Here is a 17,014-nt window from a genome sequence, read left to right as displayed (position 1 = left end):
GGCTTCTTGGGGACGTTTCAGCACATTCTTCTTTGCTGACAAGCCTGTCACTGTCACTTGGTGGCTGTGAATTTTTGCTCCCCGTGGAATAGAAAAGCCGAAGACAGCCATAGGACATTAGTCACTCGGGCATACATGCAGATGCTTGCCATCTTCCTCACTTCTTCTCAGACGCGGAGCGCAAGTAATTGCGCCCGACTTTCAAGTTGCTATGCCTGAGTTCATCTGACCTCGCTTCCAAAATTCATCTTCATCCAAGGGTTAAAGGGATGCGGGAAACCAACCTGCTTCCTGTTTTGGACTTTTCTTTCGCCCCCCGTCATAGGGGCATCATTTCCCTCTGCGGAGGCAGCTATCTTTTATGAGCTAGCCCCGCTGGCTGGTGGCAAAATATCCACTGAGCCATACTGCGTTGTCTTAATGAAATAAATAAGTGGTAGGTGGCATCCCATCAAAGCACTGTATTGTTTCTTCCCTGTCACTCATTAAAATGAATAACGGGAAACTTCCCTTCTCTGCTGCTTTGCTCTCGGAGAGGACTTCTTGCTAACAGATGTCAAACTCTGCCCATTAGGAAGTGGGTAATGAAACCTGCCTAGTCCAAGCGAGGTATCAGCATGCAGCCCAGCACTGCCTCTTCCCATGTTCAGATGAAGTGATAAATGTGATTATACCCTCAGCTTGCCACCTCCATCCAAAAGCATTAGAATGGAGTGAGGATTTTGAAATAAATTAAGATAGCAAAAAAAAACAGTAGCAGGAGTCATCATTCAGGGGAAGACGGTCTTCATTTGTCTGGCGCTGACGCCCGATAAAGTAGCCAAGAGGCAGTTTGGGTGCAAGGAACTGGTGACATCTGTTCCCGCGTGGTAGAGGATCAGAGATAGTGGTCATCCCGAGTTTTCTCGGTACATCTGGGGGCTTGATGAATAGGTGGGGTCTCAAGTGATGATGTGGGAAGAGGCAGAGAGGTGTACCCATTGTTCCCCAAATGTATCCCTGGAAGAGCTCCAGCCAGAAGCCCTCCGTCAATCAGCATGCAGTGCAAGCTGCAGAGCCGAGTTTTCCACAAGGCACCACTCCGACCTGGAGACGTTCCAGCTTTACCTGCATCAGTCATACCTAATGACCCCCCCCAGGAGAACGGCGAGGCATGAAAAGGTCTTGGCGCCAAACTTACTTGTATCAAAAAGCGCTAACAGATGTATTCTGCAGAGGAGCTAATTGAGGCACGGATTTTAGCGCAGGGAGTCAGAAGGGCTTTAATATAAACACTTGAGCACTTGAGCTGGGCAAAGGTAAAGCAGATGAATCAGTTGTTCAGGAACAAGTGTCTGATAATTAGAAACCCATTTGGTAATGATGATAATGGCTGGGATCTTTCTGGCTTTCCTTCGCCGTCTTGCAGATGTCACTTGGGCTTTGACAGGTCTGCTGGCAATTCAAAATCTGTTTGCAGCACTGCAGAGATAAGGTGTGGTCTAGCCTGCTAAAAAGCTGAATGCAAATAGCGTGTTCCCCTCAATGATGGGCAAAGTGCCTGAATTTTTACTCGCAGGATTTTTTTTCTCCTTTACCTGGTTTGGCTCCAGTCTGGGTAATACCTGGCTTTAGCAACATAGTAGGAATTTGAATCCACTGATGGAAATGAGTGGAAAGAGATTTTAATGGAAACATGGGGTAAGCAGAAGTGCTGGGATTGAAACGGTACAGCTGGACTCCCAACAAGGTTCGTTTGCTTCCGCGAGGACAATGGAAATATTTTGACTGATAAAGGAAACCTGAAAAATTACGGGCCTTTAAGCAATGATACCAATAAAGAAGCACTCAGACCCAAGGATCAAAGAAGAGAGACCATGTCTCTAGGGGCACCGTGAATATAGAAATACAGCTGCAATCCATATCTTAGGGGAAGCGTCCACTGAGCAGCACTGATGTAGGGCGGCTTTGCCGTGGGGTTGGAAGATATACCCACCCTCGAGCAGCGGTCCTCAACCTTTTGCACCTTGCATCCCAAAAAAAACCCCAGTCCCACCATGATAAAAACAAAACCCCACTTTTTCCAAGAAGTGTGTTTTTTACATCCACATGCATTTTAGTATTGTATTAATCATTAGTGGACATTTTTAAGGACACTTTTTAAGGTGGGAAAAGTCCTTCGAGTCCCACTGGTTGAGAGACACTGCCCAAGAGTGCTAAAAAAAGTGGCCTAAGGTAATGTCAGTCTGAGCTTTTCTGCATTTACCGTGACATGAAAGTGTGGGTGCTTTGAATTGTATAACCTGAGAATATATTTGAAGTCGTGCTCGGTGATTTCATTTCATTCTTCAGATAACGGGCTTCCTCTGGTGATCCTTCCTTTTTGGAGGCAACCAAAATACATCTGGCCCCATAGATGAAAGGTACCCATTCTCCTCCAAAACCCACAGGATGTATTTTGACTTGAATACTTTGTGGTCTCCCTGCCTGTGGGATACAGCGGGTTAAAGAGGTTTTGCTTAACTTTTTTTCTCTAGCTGGTTTTTTTTCCCCAGTCTTTTTTACTCTCCAGGCAAACTATCTCCTTGAACTAGCCAGGGAAAATGAATTGCATGGGGGAGGAGACAGCTGGGTTGTGCTCCCTGCACCTGTCCTTCCACCAGGCCCCAAATAAAACATTTTGTTTTTGGCATTGCAGATCATCAAGCTTGAAAAAAATGGGAATGGCTACCACTACATCCTGGCGAACTTGGTGAGTTGGGCGCTGCTCATTTCACATCTTCTTTGTGGGATGGTGGCCTGAGGGTTTCTGATTGCCAAACTTCACGCCAATGTAGAGGGTTAGATTAAAAGTCATAAAAACTGCAGCCCTTTATCCTGCGCTGCAAGGGGAAAAGCCGAAGCACAGGCTTCCCCGCGCTGCTCTGGTGTGCATATGTCAGCCCTGATCTGGGGAGAGGCTCTCCAGGACATGACGGTCGTTTCCTCTCCAGACCGATTCGCTCTTTGCCAAGCTGCCGGCGAGAAGGCCAATTATGAGAGCAGTATTTGTGTCACAGGCGCCTGGTTCCCGGACCCCAACCTCCCAACGCATTTCATCGAGGCCACCGAGCAGCTGTCAGCTGGTGCTAATCTCTCATTCTCCACTAGCCTGAACGTCCGTTGAATTTGTGGACTGTGATTAAAGTGTTGCATGTCCCATTAGCAGAGGCCCTGGCAGCAGACACGTGCAAATGGCAGCATGTGGGATCCCCCTGATCCTTCCAGTAACCTGTAGCTATATGAGCTGTCCTGTAACTTAGTGGTAAGCACGGGCTGGGTGAAGAAGGCTCTTGTGTCCAAGGATGAGACTTGGGGGTGGCCATCGCTAAGTATTTCCTGGGCTCTGAGAGGCCAAACGTGCCCCAAAGACTTTTGGCTGTCACAGTATTACCAAGTGCCCCAGGTGTAGGGAACATACAGGTTCCCTCCCACGGGACGTACGCCTCACCCATTTTTAATGGTAGTTTTCCCCCTCCTGCAGCTTTTCGTCTCAGAAGGTAGCATCAGCCCCCTAATAATTAAATGTTAAACTACCAATTAATCAAACATGAACTGCCATTTCTTTTTCCAGTCCCAAGATAACACTATAATTTGCAAGACAAAAATGGCCGCATAATTATCCTGCTCCAGCCTGGTGCTGACCTTGTGCCGTTGCATTCAATGGCTATGGTACAATGAGAGAGTTTAAGATGTTAACGGTCTGCAACGTGGAAGCTTTTAGAGAAGCAGCACGTATTCAGTACTGTGCTTTATCTATTAATTGTGTTTCAAAGGAAACTATTTCATTGGGCCCCTGGCCTGCTAGCATTTCTGATGGCTCTTATGCTCAGCGAGGTACGCTGGACTCCGCACCTGCTCAGAGATGAAGCATATGCAAAGGGCCAAGTGGGGATAATATCACCTACCTGCCTTGCACGGTTGTCATGAGGCTGTGCATGTGTGCGTGTGTGTGTGTGTGTGTGTGTGTGTGTGTGTGTGTGTGTGTGTGTGTGTGTGTGTGTGTGTGTGTGTGTGTGTGTGTGTGTGTGTGTGTGTGTGTGTGTGTGTGTGTGTGTGTGTGTGTGTGTGTGTGTGTGTGTGTGCATGTGTGCGCATTTAAGATTGTGAAGCACTCCCATGAGGGTCCCGCAGAGATACTGTAGATAGATGGATATAGATGGAAAATATTCCCCATTTCCCTCTCGCCCTCATGCAAGGTCTCTCTCTCTCTTGTGTTGACTGAGACAACAGTCTCTGAATCTCTTGTCTGCTTTCTCAGCCTCTGTGCAAGGGCCAAGGGGATGGTGCTGGCAAGGAGCAGGCTGCTTCCTCAGCCAACACATACCATACATAATTAATAGCGATGAAAAGGCTCCCGAGGCTTTCAGCTTTCTGAGGACAGGTTCAGCTTTTCAGGGGCTGGTCTGCCGTGGTTGTCTGTCACAGGCTCTGTGTACTCCTGAGTTCTCGAGCGTGAGTCTGGAGCCCAAAAGATGAATGTCATGCTCTGGGGGGCTGCATTTTTACTTTTTAGGGAGGGCAGAAATTAGCAGAACTACCTTCTGACCACATCTACATGTTCATTTAATGTGCAGTAGTTACTGGGGTGTATTTGGCAGCCGTGTTGGTCTCAGACACAAAAATGCAAAACTGTAGAGGTTCAGAGATGATACCTTTTATTAGATCAAATGAGAAATTGCAAAAAAAAGTATCTGATGAAGAGTGAGAGAGCCCAAGATCTTTCTGAAAAAGACCGTTTTTTTTTGCAACTTCTGTTGGCTGAATAAAAAGTATCATCTCTGAGCCAAGAGATCTGCATTTTTGCAGTAGTTACTGTGCATTTACTTTAGTACTTGCTTAAATGTGCAGTAACTAGAGTCACGCCAAAGAACATCTTCTTAGTGACGCTACAGCATAGTAGCATAATAATACTGAGCAGTAGCATATTAGCACTGTCCATGCTGTGACTTGCTACTACACAGTGTTATTAGGCTACTGCACATTAAACGGCTCATGTAGACACAGCCTCTGATACCCTGAGCTGGAGCAAGGACTCAGTGGCAAACAGCATCACTTCAAAACCAGTTTCTCCAAATGTCCATAGGGACTTTGGCACAGAAAATAGGCAATAGAGGGGGAAATGCAATAACTGGACACTTGGGAACTTGAAAACCATAGCAGTGGTGGAGCATTTGTAAAACAAATTTGTAAGAAGAGATCCCTATTGAAGAGCAAATCGCCTCCAGGCAAGGATAGTATCATAGAGAAGGGACATCCAGAGGTCATCTAGAGTCCTTCCAAGGCAGGAGAAGCTCCGTGGATCTGTCCAGGGCTAATCAGAGTACCAGGCACCGTCTGCAGAAGAGATGGCATGACAGAGCAGGGGAAAGAGGGTAGGAAACATCCTGGTACACCCTTTCTGCACTTGAGTTGGCTGGCAGGAATATTCATGGAAATAACAGAGTTTAACCAAACATTAGGGACTATTTATGGAAAACAAACATGATGCCCTCAGTTCTGACCGTTTGCACCAGAGACCCAATAAGCACCATGCTTATCATGCATTTACATCAGGCATGTGGGACATACCATACATGCATGATCACACGTGTGATTGCCTGGTGCATCCTGCATGTGTGCTCACACCTGAAATTGTAAGTGCATCCTACATGTATGATAAGCAGTTGCATCATGATCATCCAATCATTAAGGAGAAATATGACATAACATATGACTTGCAGGCCGAGTCAAAATGGCTTAGAGGTAGCGCGGTGAATCTGGAGTGATCAGAGCCCTCGTGTTGTACAAGTGCCTTAACCCCCCACTTCTGAAATATATCCACAGGGTGAAAAGTGCTTGCATGGAAACCCTCAGAAACATTTTGCATAATAAATGAATCCATGGGCAGCAGACTATTCACACCAGAAAATGAGCTGATTTGACCCAACACTTACTTGTCCCTTGCTCGCTGTTTTTTAAAGCAGCCCTGAGTGCTGAGTTTAATTTTTCCAGCGCTGGCAAATGACAGCTGGTGCTTTCAGAGCAGGAACATCGTTGCTGCCATGCAAAATGCGTGTGGCCTGATGAGAAAATAACTTTTTCTTTCATGTCTTCACAAAGAAAGCAAAACTTTCTGCAGCTTGGCAGGGCTGTGAAAGCCTGATCCTGAGCATGCATAAAAATGCAGCATCTGGAACAGCGCACACCAGCCGAGGAACCAGCCCAATATCCTGTCAGGTTTGCCAGCAGCAAGCATTTGGGGATTATATATTTCTTTGAGATCAAAAAAGCTTGGCAAGGAGAAGCACTGTTTGTTTTCTGGGCCCTGTTTTCCTGAAGCTTTGTTCTCTGCCTTAGCAGCAGCAGCTTCCGAAGCCACAAAAAGAAAAGCACAGTCAATTGTATCAGAGGGACCAAGCTTAGAAACCTCTGGGATTTATTTCTTTTGAAGTCGCTAACTTTTCCCCTAACCTTAGCTGCGTGTTTCTGTGCATCTGATGCAAGCGATTTTAGGCTGGCTCCTATCAGCAGTGGAGCGAACATCAGGTCTCTGTCAGGCAGAGGGGATCTTCATCTAAAAATAAGCGACACTTGTGTGATCTGTCTTAAAAGGCAAAGCATTAGGGACAGCTGCCACCAAGAGTGTTAATCCTCTTCTGCGCCTCCTGAGTGTTAGCCCAGGCGTTTCCCTTAGAAGCTGCTCTGGCTTGGAAGTGAATAGTTGAGCGTGCGAGACGGGTGATCTCGGAGCAGCGGGGCGAGGGAAAGCTAAATTTCCTCACCAATTCTGTAGCTTAGCAATAGTAAGGCTTTTTCCTCCCACTGCTACCTCTGTGTGTGTCAGGGCTGAGTTTGGGGGCATACTTTTCCAGATACAGAGACCTGCCATCTCTGCATGATATATAATGTATTCCCTTATGGAAGGATGATCATGCCCGAAAACTTGCAAAGAACTGTTTTTTCCAACTTCTTGGTTGGTCTCATAAAAGATATCACATCTACCCAACAAACCTTGCCTGCCTATGAACCTTGCCTTAGACCAACCCAGCTGCCACCAAATGGGCATTTGTAGTGAGGGCAGTGCTAAGGTTTGGAGATCCCTTATGGGCATTTGTAGTGAGGGCAGTGATACGGTTTGGACATCCATATGGTGCAATGCCCCTTGCCTACACATAAAACGGTTGTATCCAACCCTGTGAGCAGCTTCAGGCAGTTGCCACCTTCGTCTGAACAAAATCCCTCTCCCTTTAAAGCTCCCCCAGTGCTGTACTGGTAGAAGATGCAGGACCAGCAATGTTCAGACCCGCATCAGTGCGTGGTTTCGTGCCCGATGTCCTGGGGTACCCACAGTATTGGCTTCTAGTCTTGATAGGATCCCAAAACATCTGACCTTGCAAATGCTGTATTATTATGGAGGGAAGAGGTGTTTCAGGCTATTTTTAGGTTTCTAAAATTATAGCAGTTAGAACTTCCCTCTCCCCGAGAGGTCTGCACAGCTGGACTCAAGAGGCAGCCTGACTTTACAGGCAGAAGGAGACAATATATATTATCAGTAAAGTTTCGTAGGCCTGTGGACCGCTTCTAAAATAGCTTTTCTGTCATTCTTCATAGATTATCAGGCAGAAGGGAACATTGTGATCATCTAGCCCAAGCTGCTGTCTAACGCAGGCCCTCAGAGCTCCTGGAATTAATTCTTGTTTGAATTAGAGCTTCGTGGCTGAGAAACGTTCAGCCTTGATTTAAAAATTGTCAGTGATGGAGAATCCATCCAAATCCTTGGAAAGCTCTTCCAGGGGTTAATTGCTAAAACCGGGTGCCTTGTTTCTCGTCTGAACTTGTCTGGCTTCTGCGTCTGGCCATTGGATTTGGTCATTCCTGAGAGCACAGACATATAAATAACTTACTGTGGGTTATAAGGGCTAGAGATTGTCTGGTGCTGCACAGTAACTGCCCATGCGCGTGCCCTTACACTGCAGTAAGTGGAAACTATCCTCTTACCCCCAGCATGATTGAATGGTGGAAACCAGAACTGGACACTATATTCCAGCAAGGGTCAGACCATGGGACATATACAATTTGAGTACTAGAGCACAGCATGAAGGTTTCATTGATCATAGCACCACAGACAATGAGGGCTGAAGGGACCTCGGGGGGTGACATCTAGTCCAACCCTCTGCTCCAAGCAGGACCAGCCCCAACTACATCATCCCAGGCAAGGCTTTGTCTAGCCGGATTGGCAAAACCTCCAAGGATGGAGTGTCCACCACTTCTCTGGGTAACCTGGTCCAGTGCTTTACTGCCACCCCAGTGAAAACGCTTTTTCCTAATATCCAACCTCAATTTTCCTTGCTGCAACGGGAGCCCATTGCTCCTTCTGCCATCTGCCCCCACTGAGACCAGCCCAGCTCCATCCTTTTTGCAGCCCCCCACAAGGAAGCCGAAGGCTGCTATTCAACCCCCCTCAGTTTTCTCTTCTCCAGACTAAATCAGCCCACTTCCCTCAGCCTTTCCCCACAAGTCAGATGTGATGCACATTTAGGATACTCTGCATAACTCACTTGCAGCTTCATCGCTTGTAAGGACAGATGCCTGCCAATGATTGCTTAAGGTGCAAAGAGTCATTAATTTGACTCCATAAATTCAGGGGGTGTTTTCAGCTTGTTACTTTTGAAGTATAGTCCCCCTCAGATTTGGAAAGCTTGGGGGTTTCAGGGATTTACAGGTTTTCAGTTCAAGACTGTAATAAAATGTATGTGCTCTAAGGTGATGATAGAAAAGGGTGTTTCTCTCTTTTTATTCACACCCCAGTGTAGACGCACACAAGCGGTGCGTCTACACAAGACGCTAACTGAGCAGTAGCTTTATGCCCATGTGCATGCCCTTCACACTGCAGTAGTGTGCAGGGCAAAACATGTGCCAAGACGCTACTGCGCAGTAGTATTAGGCTACCACATATTAGCATCACTAAAAAGCCATGTGCCAATGCACCAGTTACCATGCATTGATTTAATACATTGTTATGCAAGTACTAAATTTAATGCGCCATAACTATGGTGCATTAATGGACATGTAGACATCCCCAGGGTACCCCTTTCCCTTCATTTTTAGAGTCTGGCTGTTCTGAAGCTCCCCAGCATGGCATGAGGCTCTGGTTTGAGAGCCAGGGTGCTTTTTAGCAGTGCTGTCAGCTTGTCTAGCCAAACTTTGAATGATCTCCAGTATCTTCTTCCTTGTGGTGCCTTAACCTGATATTCCTTTCTGTCGTCCCTCCCCATGACATTTCAAAAGTGAATGCACGATGATTTTTTTTTTTGCACTGAGATTGACAGAAGGCTCTTTGCAACCAGAAAGAAAACCCAAATTTATACCTAAGTGGTTCTGGAAAGAAAAACCTATCTCTTGCTCCCAGGCAGAGACTAGAAAACGGTGCGAAGGCTGGAGCCTCTGCATCTCTAACTATCCGAACTTAGTTGCGTCGTCAGGGCCCTCTAGTGGAAATGCAAACGATGCTGATAGAAGGGTTTTGTTCTGCCAGCCTCGCTGCCTTCTGTCTGGGGGGCTGCGTACACACGGGGGGTTTTGTCAGCCTGGCTATGTTGGAAGAGCTCAGTCCTCGGTCTTAGGCTGAGCTTTCACGGGCTCCAGCAGAGCCACCTCCTTTCCTCATCCAGAGCAGCGAGGTTTGGTTTTGGCAGTGCAAGGTGTAAAGCGGAGGGGGAAATCATGGTGCTCCTCAGAAATGCGACCCCTCGCAAGAAAAGCTAAGTGTGGGCACTGTGAGTACACTACCCTTTGAGACTGTGCACGTGCAGCTTGAAGGTTGGTTGGAGCAAATGTTGCAGCCTGCCAAGGGCTCGATCCCCAAGAACTGCTGTCTGCCGACTGTCCGAGTTTGATGTCCCACCCTGCCTTCAGGATAGACACCACCAGTATCCTTCTGCAAATTATGAGCAATGATTGAGGACACCAGGGAAAGTTAGCTCACCCACTCTTACCAATATTGCTTCGACAGAGAAAGGCAGACACTGCCAAGAAGCAGGTGCAGCCCTCCTGGAGAGGGAGGGTAGTTCAGCCATATCCAAGTTCAGTCTTGAGACACCTTTGTTCAGCAGGATCACGCAGGGCACGTTATTTATGTCCCACGTGTGTCTCCATTCTCCCTCTGTAAAACAGTGATACCAGCACTTCCCTGCCACGTAGTGGCATGGTGAAGAAACGTGCGTTTACAGTGGTGAAGGCCTCAGATACCAGAGCAATAAGGGACATCTCAGGACCTTGGACAATGTCTTCGCTGAGAGTTTGGGTCAACCTTCACGTTGTCCAAAGCCTATACCCTCTGACTGTCTATTGTCTCAGCCCCTGGCACCCAGGAAGCTCTGCTGAACTTCCAGGTTTCAAGTGGTCCCTGTCCCTATTCACCCCTTCACCCATCACCTTCTGCGGTGAGTTTATAACTCATCCCGGTGTGTCAGACAGGAGCATGCGTATAAAGGGGCAAGACGGGGTATTTGTCCAATGCTATCATTTACTCAAGGAGTGCTGCTGCGTGTCCCCTACAGGGGAGAGGGCTCTTTAAATCCTTCCCCATTTCCCCCCCAAATTATCTATGTCCTTGGCACAAGAAGCCCATCAGCAACAATCCCGCAAGTCACCGTTCCTACCTCCCAGATTCTCTGTGCTCTGCTTTCCCTCTCTGCTGTAAGTGGAGACAAGCCCAGAAGAAGAGGAAGTAGTAGTCTAGAAGGGTTCAGCTAGGAAATGCGGGATTAATCTTAGTGCTGTGCTTGAGAAATGTGGACTACAACCTGGATCACTTTGGTGCAGGGCATCAGGAGAGGGGAGCTGGCGTGAGGCTCACACGGGTTGAGGGATGCCCTCAAGGTCTGCCACAACTGCATCATAAGTACACCCTTACACAGATAAAAGTGTACAGATTCAGGCACAAGGCACCAGAGGGTTGATGGGGGCTTAGCTTGCAATGTCAGATGGCCATCAACTTGTGTGGTGGACTGTATTCCTGGGATCTGAGGGAGGAGCTGACTGATTTCTAAGGGCTTTTTTTCTTTTCAAGGCAGATCCTTCCCCAACCAGTTAATCAAGACAGATTCACGAAGCCCATTTCAAGTCATCAGTCTTCCTGCATTATGCATTTCTTTTGATGACTGAGCCCACAAGCAAGAGAGAGGAATACAAATGCATAGCCATCACTGACTTCTCTCCCAGGAATCGAGGCAATGAATGGGATAGTAAAACAACCTCTGGCTGAAAAATGGCTTCAGCTTGAGCACAGCAGAAAGAACAGCTGCAGCCAGGAAAACACAATTAGCCAAGGCACCATCACCAATGCAATCATGTTTTCCCTTTCTCTTTGAATGCATTATGGCCCTTAACAGCTGCCTGTGCAGCACTTCCCAACTGCAGGACTTCTCTGCACAATTTTTGGGAGGCTTATTAAGGTTGAAAGAGAGCCATTCAAAATGGGGGTTAGAGAGGAGGTGGCCCCCTCTGACCTAAACTTGACTATTGCTTGAGCCATGAGTTGACCCGTGAGTCAGGGTAGGCATGGGGAGGACAGGTGGTGCGAGACCCTTGGCCTCATGGGATCCAGACTGCAGTGGTTGTGTTATTATCCATTTGTGATTTCCATAGCTTTCCAACTAGGCCAGGCATGAAGAAGGCACAGGGTTGGATCCTCTGGGCTGCCAAGTTTTGCAAAAAAACCCCAAAATTGTACTTCCCGAGGGTACCGCTCCTCTATAGGAGGAATTTCCACTGGTAGACGTGCTTCTCATATCAACAGCTTGCACTACATTGTGGTGAGAGATGATTGCTGGAGAAGGCATGGTGGATTCAAGCTCCAATATGCCTTGTCCTCCAATGCACCAGTGGCTGAAATAAATGTCAATCCCCCACTGCTCTAAGCACCAGGGGGTGCGTTCATCAGCGCGAAGCTCAAGTGTATCTGCTCACCACCTCCAGGACCCAACATGGGCCATTTGAAGTACAACTGCATGGAGTTTGAGAGCCTCTCTCTGCCAACAACCTTCATAACCTCACAGAACCAATATAGCGAACAACTTGATGCCAATCCATTGCATTTACTTGACCTTAATAGCCCATGTGGGCTTTTTCTTTTTGTTTAAAAAAAAAAAAAAGATCTTTTAAAAAAAAAAAAAAGATCTTTTAAAAAAAAAAAAAAGATCTTTTAAAAAAAAAAAAAAAACTCCTTGGGGTTTTTTTTTTTTTTTTAAAAAAAAAAAAAAAAAAAAGCTTAATATCTCAGGTCCCATGTGCTGTAGATTTCTTGCTGCACTTGCATTTGATGGCAGAAGCCCGGCACTTCTGTGCGGATTTGTTTCCAGATCTAAGGATGTTGAAGATGGAGCAGCACACGTGGCTGTTGCCTTGCGGTGGTGCAATGCAATGTTTTCTCTGTGGTTTACTGAGTTCAGACAGAAGAACGGAAACTGGAGTCACTTCAGATTGTCCTTTCATGGTGATTTCCTGCTAATTTGAAGGCGTATGCACCAGTTGCCTTTCCACATGCAGTTATACTATATATAGCCTGTCCATGATATACAGTGGATTACATATGTTCATGGCATGACTAGTATAGCCCGAAAGTTTTGTTACAGTCAAACCACAGGGCAATTCAGTAATGCATTGGGCAAAGAAATCACGTTCTAGGTGAGACAATTATTCTTCTACTGTCCTTCCTCATCGGTGGTGACAAGAGAATATCTTCAGCTATGATATTTTACTCATGGTTTACAAACCCATTTCTTTTTCCATGTATTTTATTTTATACGTGAAGTGTCTTGCTGCAACACTGGACTTCTCTTCATGCTTTTGCAGGCCTCCTGAGGAGGAACTGCTGACTCCAGCTTCAAACTGCTTTGTGGCAATGTTTCCCCCGGTGGACTTTTCCCTGAAATCATCCCAGAAGTCAACTGTCAGTGCAATTTGGCTCCAGTTATGGATAACCAGTTGGCACTGATAACCTCCTAGGCCGCTGCACCCTAGAAGCCATGTGTGTCAAAAGCCACTTGACCTGACATGTATTAAGATGTCAGAGACAGTACTCGACTGCAGTTTCTATTCGTTAGTCACAGCCTTAGGTTTCTGAAACCCTTACACTAGCAATTACAAATGAGATGGAAGTGTGCTAACCTAGCACGCGGAGGAATACCTGACTTGGAACACTGCTGTATTTTTTTTAACCTAAAGAGTTTCACTTAGAAGCAAAATAAATCATCTTCTTAAAGCATCTATAATTTCTCTCTCTAAATCCAAGCGTGAGACAGCAAATGGATGCTAAATTCCTTGCAAAAAAAGCAAGAAAGACTAGCAGGGGAGTGTGCAACAGACCCTGCTAAACCATTTATAATTCCCCTTGGTCCGACATTGACTTGGGGGAGAGGTTTAGTCCGTTTCCTTCCTTGCGACCAGTCTGTTCCTATAACTGGTTTCCACTGAAGGTCCTGATGCTCAGACCCCTAGCACTGATGAGAATGATTACATCGATTGCAAGACAGCATTGTTTTTGATCAGATGTTGCAGTCCCTGGTAGGCAAGGAAGGGGCTGTGTTTTAGTGCTGTAAGCCCCAGCACCATAAGCAGCATCGAGGAAGACAGAGAAGAAAATAGTAGCGCCAGTGGGACGTCCTGGAAGACGTTTGTAGAGGACATAGGCAAGCAGGATGCAACACTGCCAAGGGAAGTGGAAAAGGGCATTTGTCAGTAGAGCACGCATGGTCATTAGCACTACCCCACTCCATCCATCTAGCCATGTCTCTTGTAGAAGATGCCAGGTGGTCTAGGAGATGCTACTGGCATGTTTCCTCTGGTGTTTCTGCACTCAGAGTACAACCTCCATGACACATAGCAGCACAGATAGCAAAGAGGAATCTCAGTGCTGCCATTCTTGCAGAAACCGGTTTATTATACCTGCCGCGCTAAAAGGATATAGTCAAAGTTGGAAAGCCTGGTATTTGACCTTTCCCTTACCTTATCTCTGCTTGTAAAATCTGCCTCGTTATTTGCTTTTGATTCAAAGCAAATGGTTCCCTTGTTTTCTCGGAAAAAAACCCTGAAATTAATGCTAGTAGCAGAATAGTTGTGTGCAACGTGTGTGTGTGTGTGTCTGTACATTCATGGATGTATATAGACACACACGATGAGTTGGGGAAAATCAATGCAGAAATCGGGTTCAGTGAAAATCTTCCAAAGGGAATGGAAAAACTAGTTATTTTTTTCTTTTTAATTATAAATTATTATAACCCCACTAGTGTCTTTCTAAGAGATCCTCTCCTTTGACAGATTAATTATGAATTTTTACTTCTTAGTCTATTGAAAGTTGTTTGCTCAGGCTTCATTCCTTTTTACAAAGCATAATTTGCAAGAGAAATATATCTCCACTAGTATTTGATTTTGTGTATAAAATTTAGGACTGGCTGACTAATTCATTGCCACTACGGTAATAGTCACTGAAAATTCTGACACTTCCGTTGAATCATTATTTAGGAATAATTTTTTTTTCTATTATTCTACCGAGCGCTCATAAAAATGAGCTCTTGTTAATATGCCTATTCATTTTGCTGCATTGAAATTAAAGTTACCGGCCAGCTTGGGTCTTCCATGTTGCCTGTGCAAAAATGGAAATTGGTTCAGGTTCATTGAAGGCAAAGCCTTGGGTAAAATTCAGGATCTTTATTTTCACAGAGAAGAGAGGCTATCAGATCAGTCATCATCTTAAGGGGAATGGAAGAAACGTGCCTAGAGTTGCAGCATGCCATTATTTATCTAGAAGCCATTTTCTCCAGGCCTGTGTCCGTCCACTGATCCTCTCCTTTTGCTTCTCTCCTACATTAGGGATTCAGGGACATTGACCTGATAAAATTCAAAGAGAGTGGAGCCAATCTGACTGGCTTTCAGTTGGTGAATTATACAGACACCATCCCAGCCCGGATCATGCAGCAGTGGAAGAGCAATGATGCCCGGGAGCACCCTCGAGTTGACTGGAAGAAGCCAAAGGCAAGTGGTATAGAAAGCCAGTTGTTTAAGGTAGTATCAGCCAACCTCAGGTGCTAATAGTCTTATGTCTCAATATTCAGCTAATATTCTTATGTCTCAATAAGCAGCTTGAGCTATTCTCAGTTTTTCTTGCATAAAGCATGCCCCAGCCATATAATAAAACACACCTTGTTTTTGAAAGGCAGAAGGGAGGAAAAAAGATCTTTCCTTGTAGTAAGCGAGAGTGCAGCATTTGCAAAGCATTTCATCTAGAAGAATAAGAGACTAAGACTGCAAGTCTCTTCAGCTTCTCTTCCTCTCTGTAGTCTTCTAGGGGGCAAGGTACATAGCCTACAAAATAGTGGAGATAGCATCCAGATTCCTGTTATCATGCTGGAAATGTCACGTGAAAGCATGAAAACAAAGTAAATTGCCCTGAAACCAATCATCCAGTGAGACTTCAGATAGCGGTCCCACACCAGGAGCTCCTGTGGGAGGAACCAGTACACCTACATGTCTATATGTAAGATCAACCCACGCTAACAGACGATGCTCCTCTCTCGTTCCTCTTTTAGTACACATCTGCTCTTACTTACGATGGAGTTCGGGTGATGGCCGAGGCCTTCCAGAGCCTACGTAGGCAGCGGATTGACATCTCCCGTCGAGGAAATGCTGGGGATTGCCTTGCAAATCCGGCCGTTCCTTGGGGTCAAGGCATTGACATTCAGAGAGCTCTGCAGCAGGTAGAAACGACCCCCTGCTGCTCTTTCCAAACAGGATCAAAGCATTGTTCTTCCCAAGGGTAGGCTTCCTCTATACCAGAGGCATTTTGTAAGAGGTTCCTGGAGTGAGACCCTGGGGATAAGAGTTTCAGATGGTTGATTTTTGAGGCTTCTGTGGATCATAAGGAGGTAATTAAGTGACAGTTAACTGGTATGGACAACATCTCCAATTCCCTACAAATACAGTCCCAAGCTCATCTCGAGCAGGTCAAAACATTTGAGGTTTCTTTTCTGTTCTTCTGCATTGTTCTTGCACGTGCGGTTGATCATTTCACCCTTATCCATCCTTCTCAGGTGCATTTTGAAGGATTAACTGGCAACGTTCAGTTTAACGAGAAAGGTCGTCGGACGAACTATACCCTCCACGTGATGGAAATGAAACACGATGGGATCCGGAAGGTAACGCAGAGGAGCTCGTGTCTGAAGGCAGCAGGGCACAGCTCAGGGCCTGGGGGGGCAATGGGATTTTCTCCTCGTGAATCGGGAAACGGAGGACTTTTGTGTAAAGCAGCTGATGACCTGAGCGCTCCCTGTGAGTGAAAGAAGGGGTGAGAGAGAAACCTCAGCGCATGATGTAGATGCCATAGGTGGGAGGGATTTTCAGAGGCAACCTCTGTTGGCCTAATTCTCATCCCATTGTCGTCAAGGGGAGTTTCACCGCTTAACTTCAACGGGAACTCAATGCCGGCTTGACGACCAGGATTTCCAGCTGACCTCGGTGCCCATCATCAGAACGCAATTTTCAGAAGGGCCCAATTTCCATTTAGGCACAAAAATAAGTAGCCAGATTCTCCGAACTGCTCTGCTCATTGTAGGGACTTACTGCGTTTTGACTTCTTTTGAAAATCCAACCACAATGGGAGCGGTGGGGAACCTTTAAAATTGGAAGTCCTGCATAGGTGGCTAATGGGAGCTAAACCCTTTTGAAAATCTAGCTCTGTTCATGGGTGTTGAGCCCTTGAAACTCAAACCCTTTTGAAAATCTGACTCCATCTGCACTCTCCCACTTTCATAAAAATACTCATATGGAGAGAGATTTTTTCCTCCTTTGTCCTTTGGAATTTGAAGTGCTTTAGAAACATTTTTGGTGGATGAAGAAGGCTACAATTATGCAGTGAGCTGAAGCAAGACTATTAAATAATTTAGGATTTGTGTTACCCACTGAAAAAGACACAGATGCGTGTTTAATGAGGGAAAATAGCACATGATATTTCCACATA

General features: G+C 46.0%; 1 protein-coding gene across 3 annotated transcripts in view; it reads left to right on the top strand.

The window, feature by feature from the left end:
* Window positions 1-17,014, top strand: part of GRIA1 (glutamate ionotropic receptor AMPA type subunit 1) — a 155,579-nt gene that overhangs the window by 82,068 nt on the left and 56,497 nt on the right. For all 3 annotated transcript variants that reach the window (XM_019506103.1, XM_019506102.1, XM_019506104.1), the window contains exons 5-8: window positions 2,678-2,731; window positions 14,872-15,033; window positions 15,588-15,755; window positions 16,089-16,193. In XM_019506103.1, the coding sequence (XP_019361648.1) occupies window positions 2,678-2,731; window positions 14,872-15,033; window positions 15,588-15,755; window positions 16,089-16,193 (489 nt within the window). The remainder of the gene's footprint in view (window positions 1-2,677; window positions 2,732-14,871; window positions 15,034-15,587; window positions 15,756-16,088; window positions 16,194-17,014) is intronic.

Source organism: Gavialis gangeticus, unplaced genomic scaffold, assembly GCF_001723915.1.
Source record: "Gavialis gangeticus isolate Ggan-Ray unplaced genomic scaffold, GavGan_comp1, whole genome shotgun sequence".
NCBI lineage: Eukaryota > Metazoa > Chordata > Crocodylia > Gavialidae > Gavialis > Gavialis gangeticus.
The sequence above is the reverse complement of the archived record's forward strand: the minus strand, read 5'-3'. Positions and strand labels throughout refer to the sequence as shown.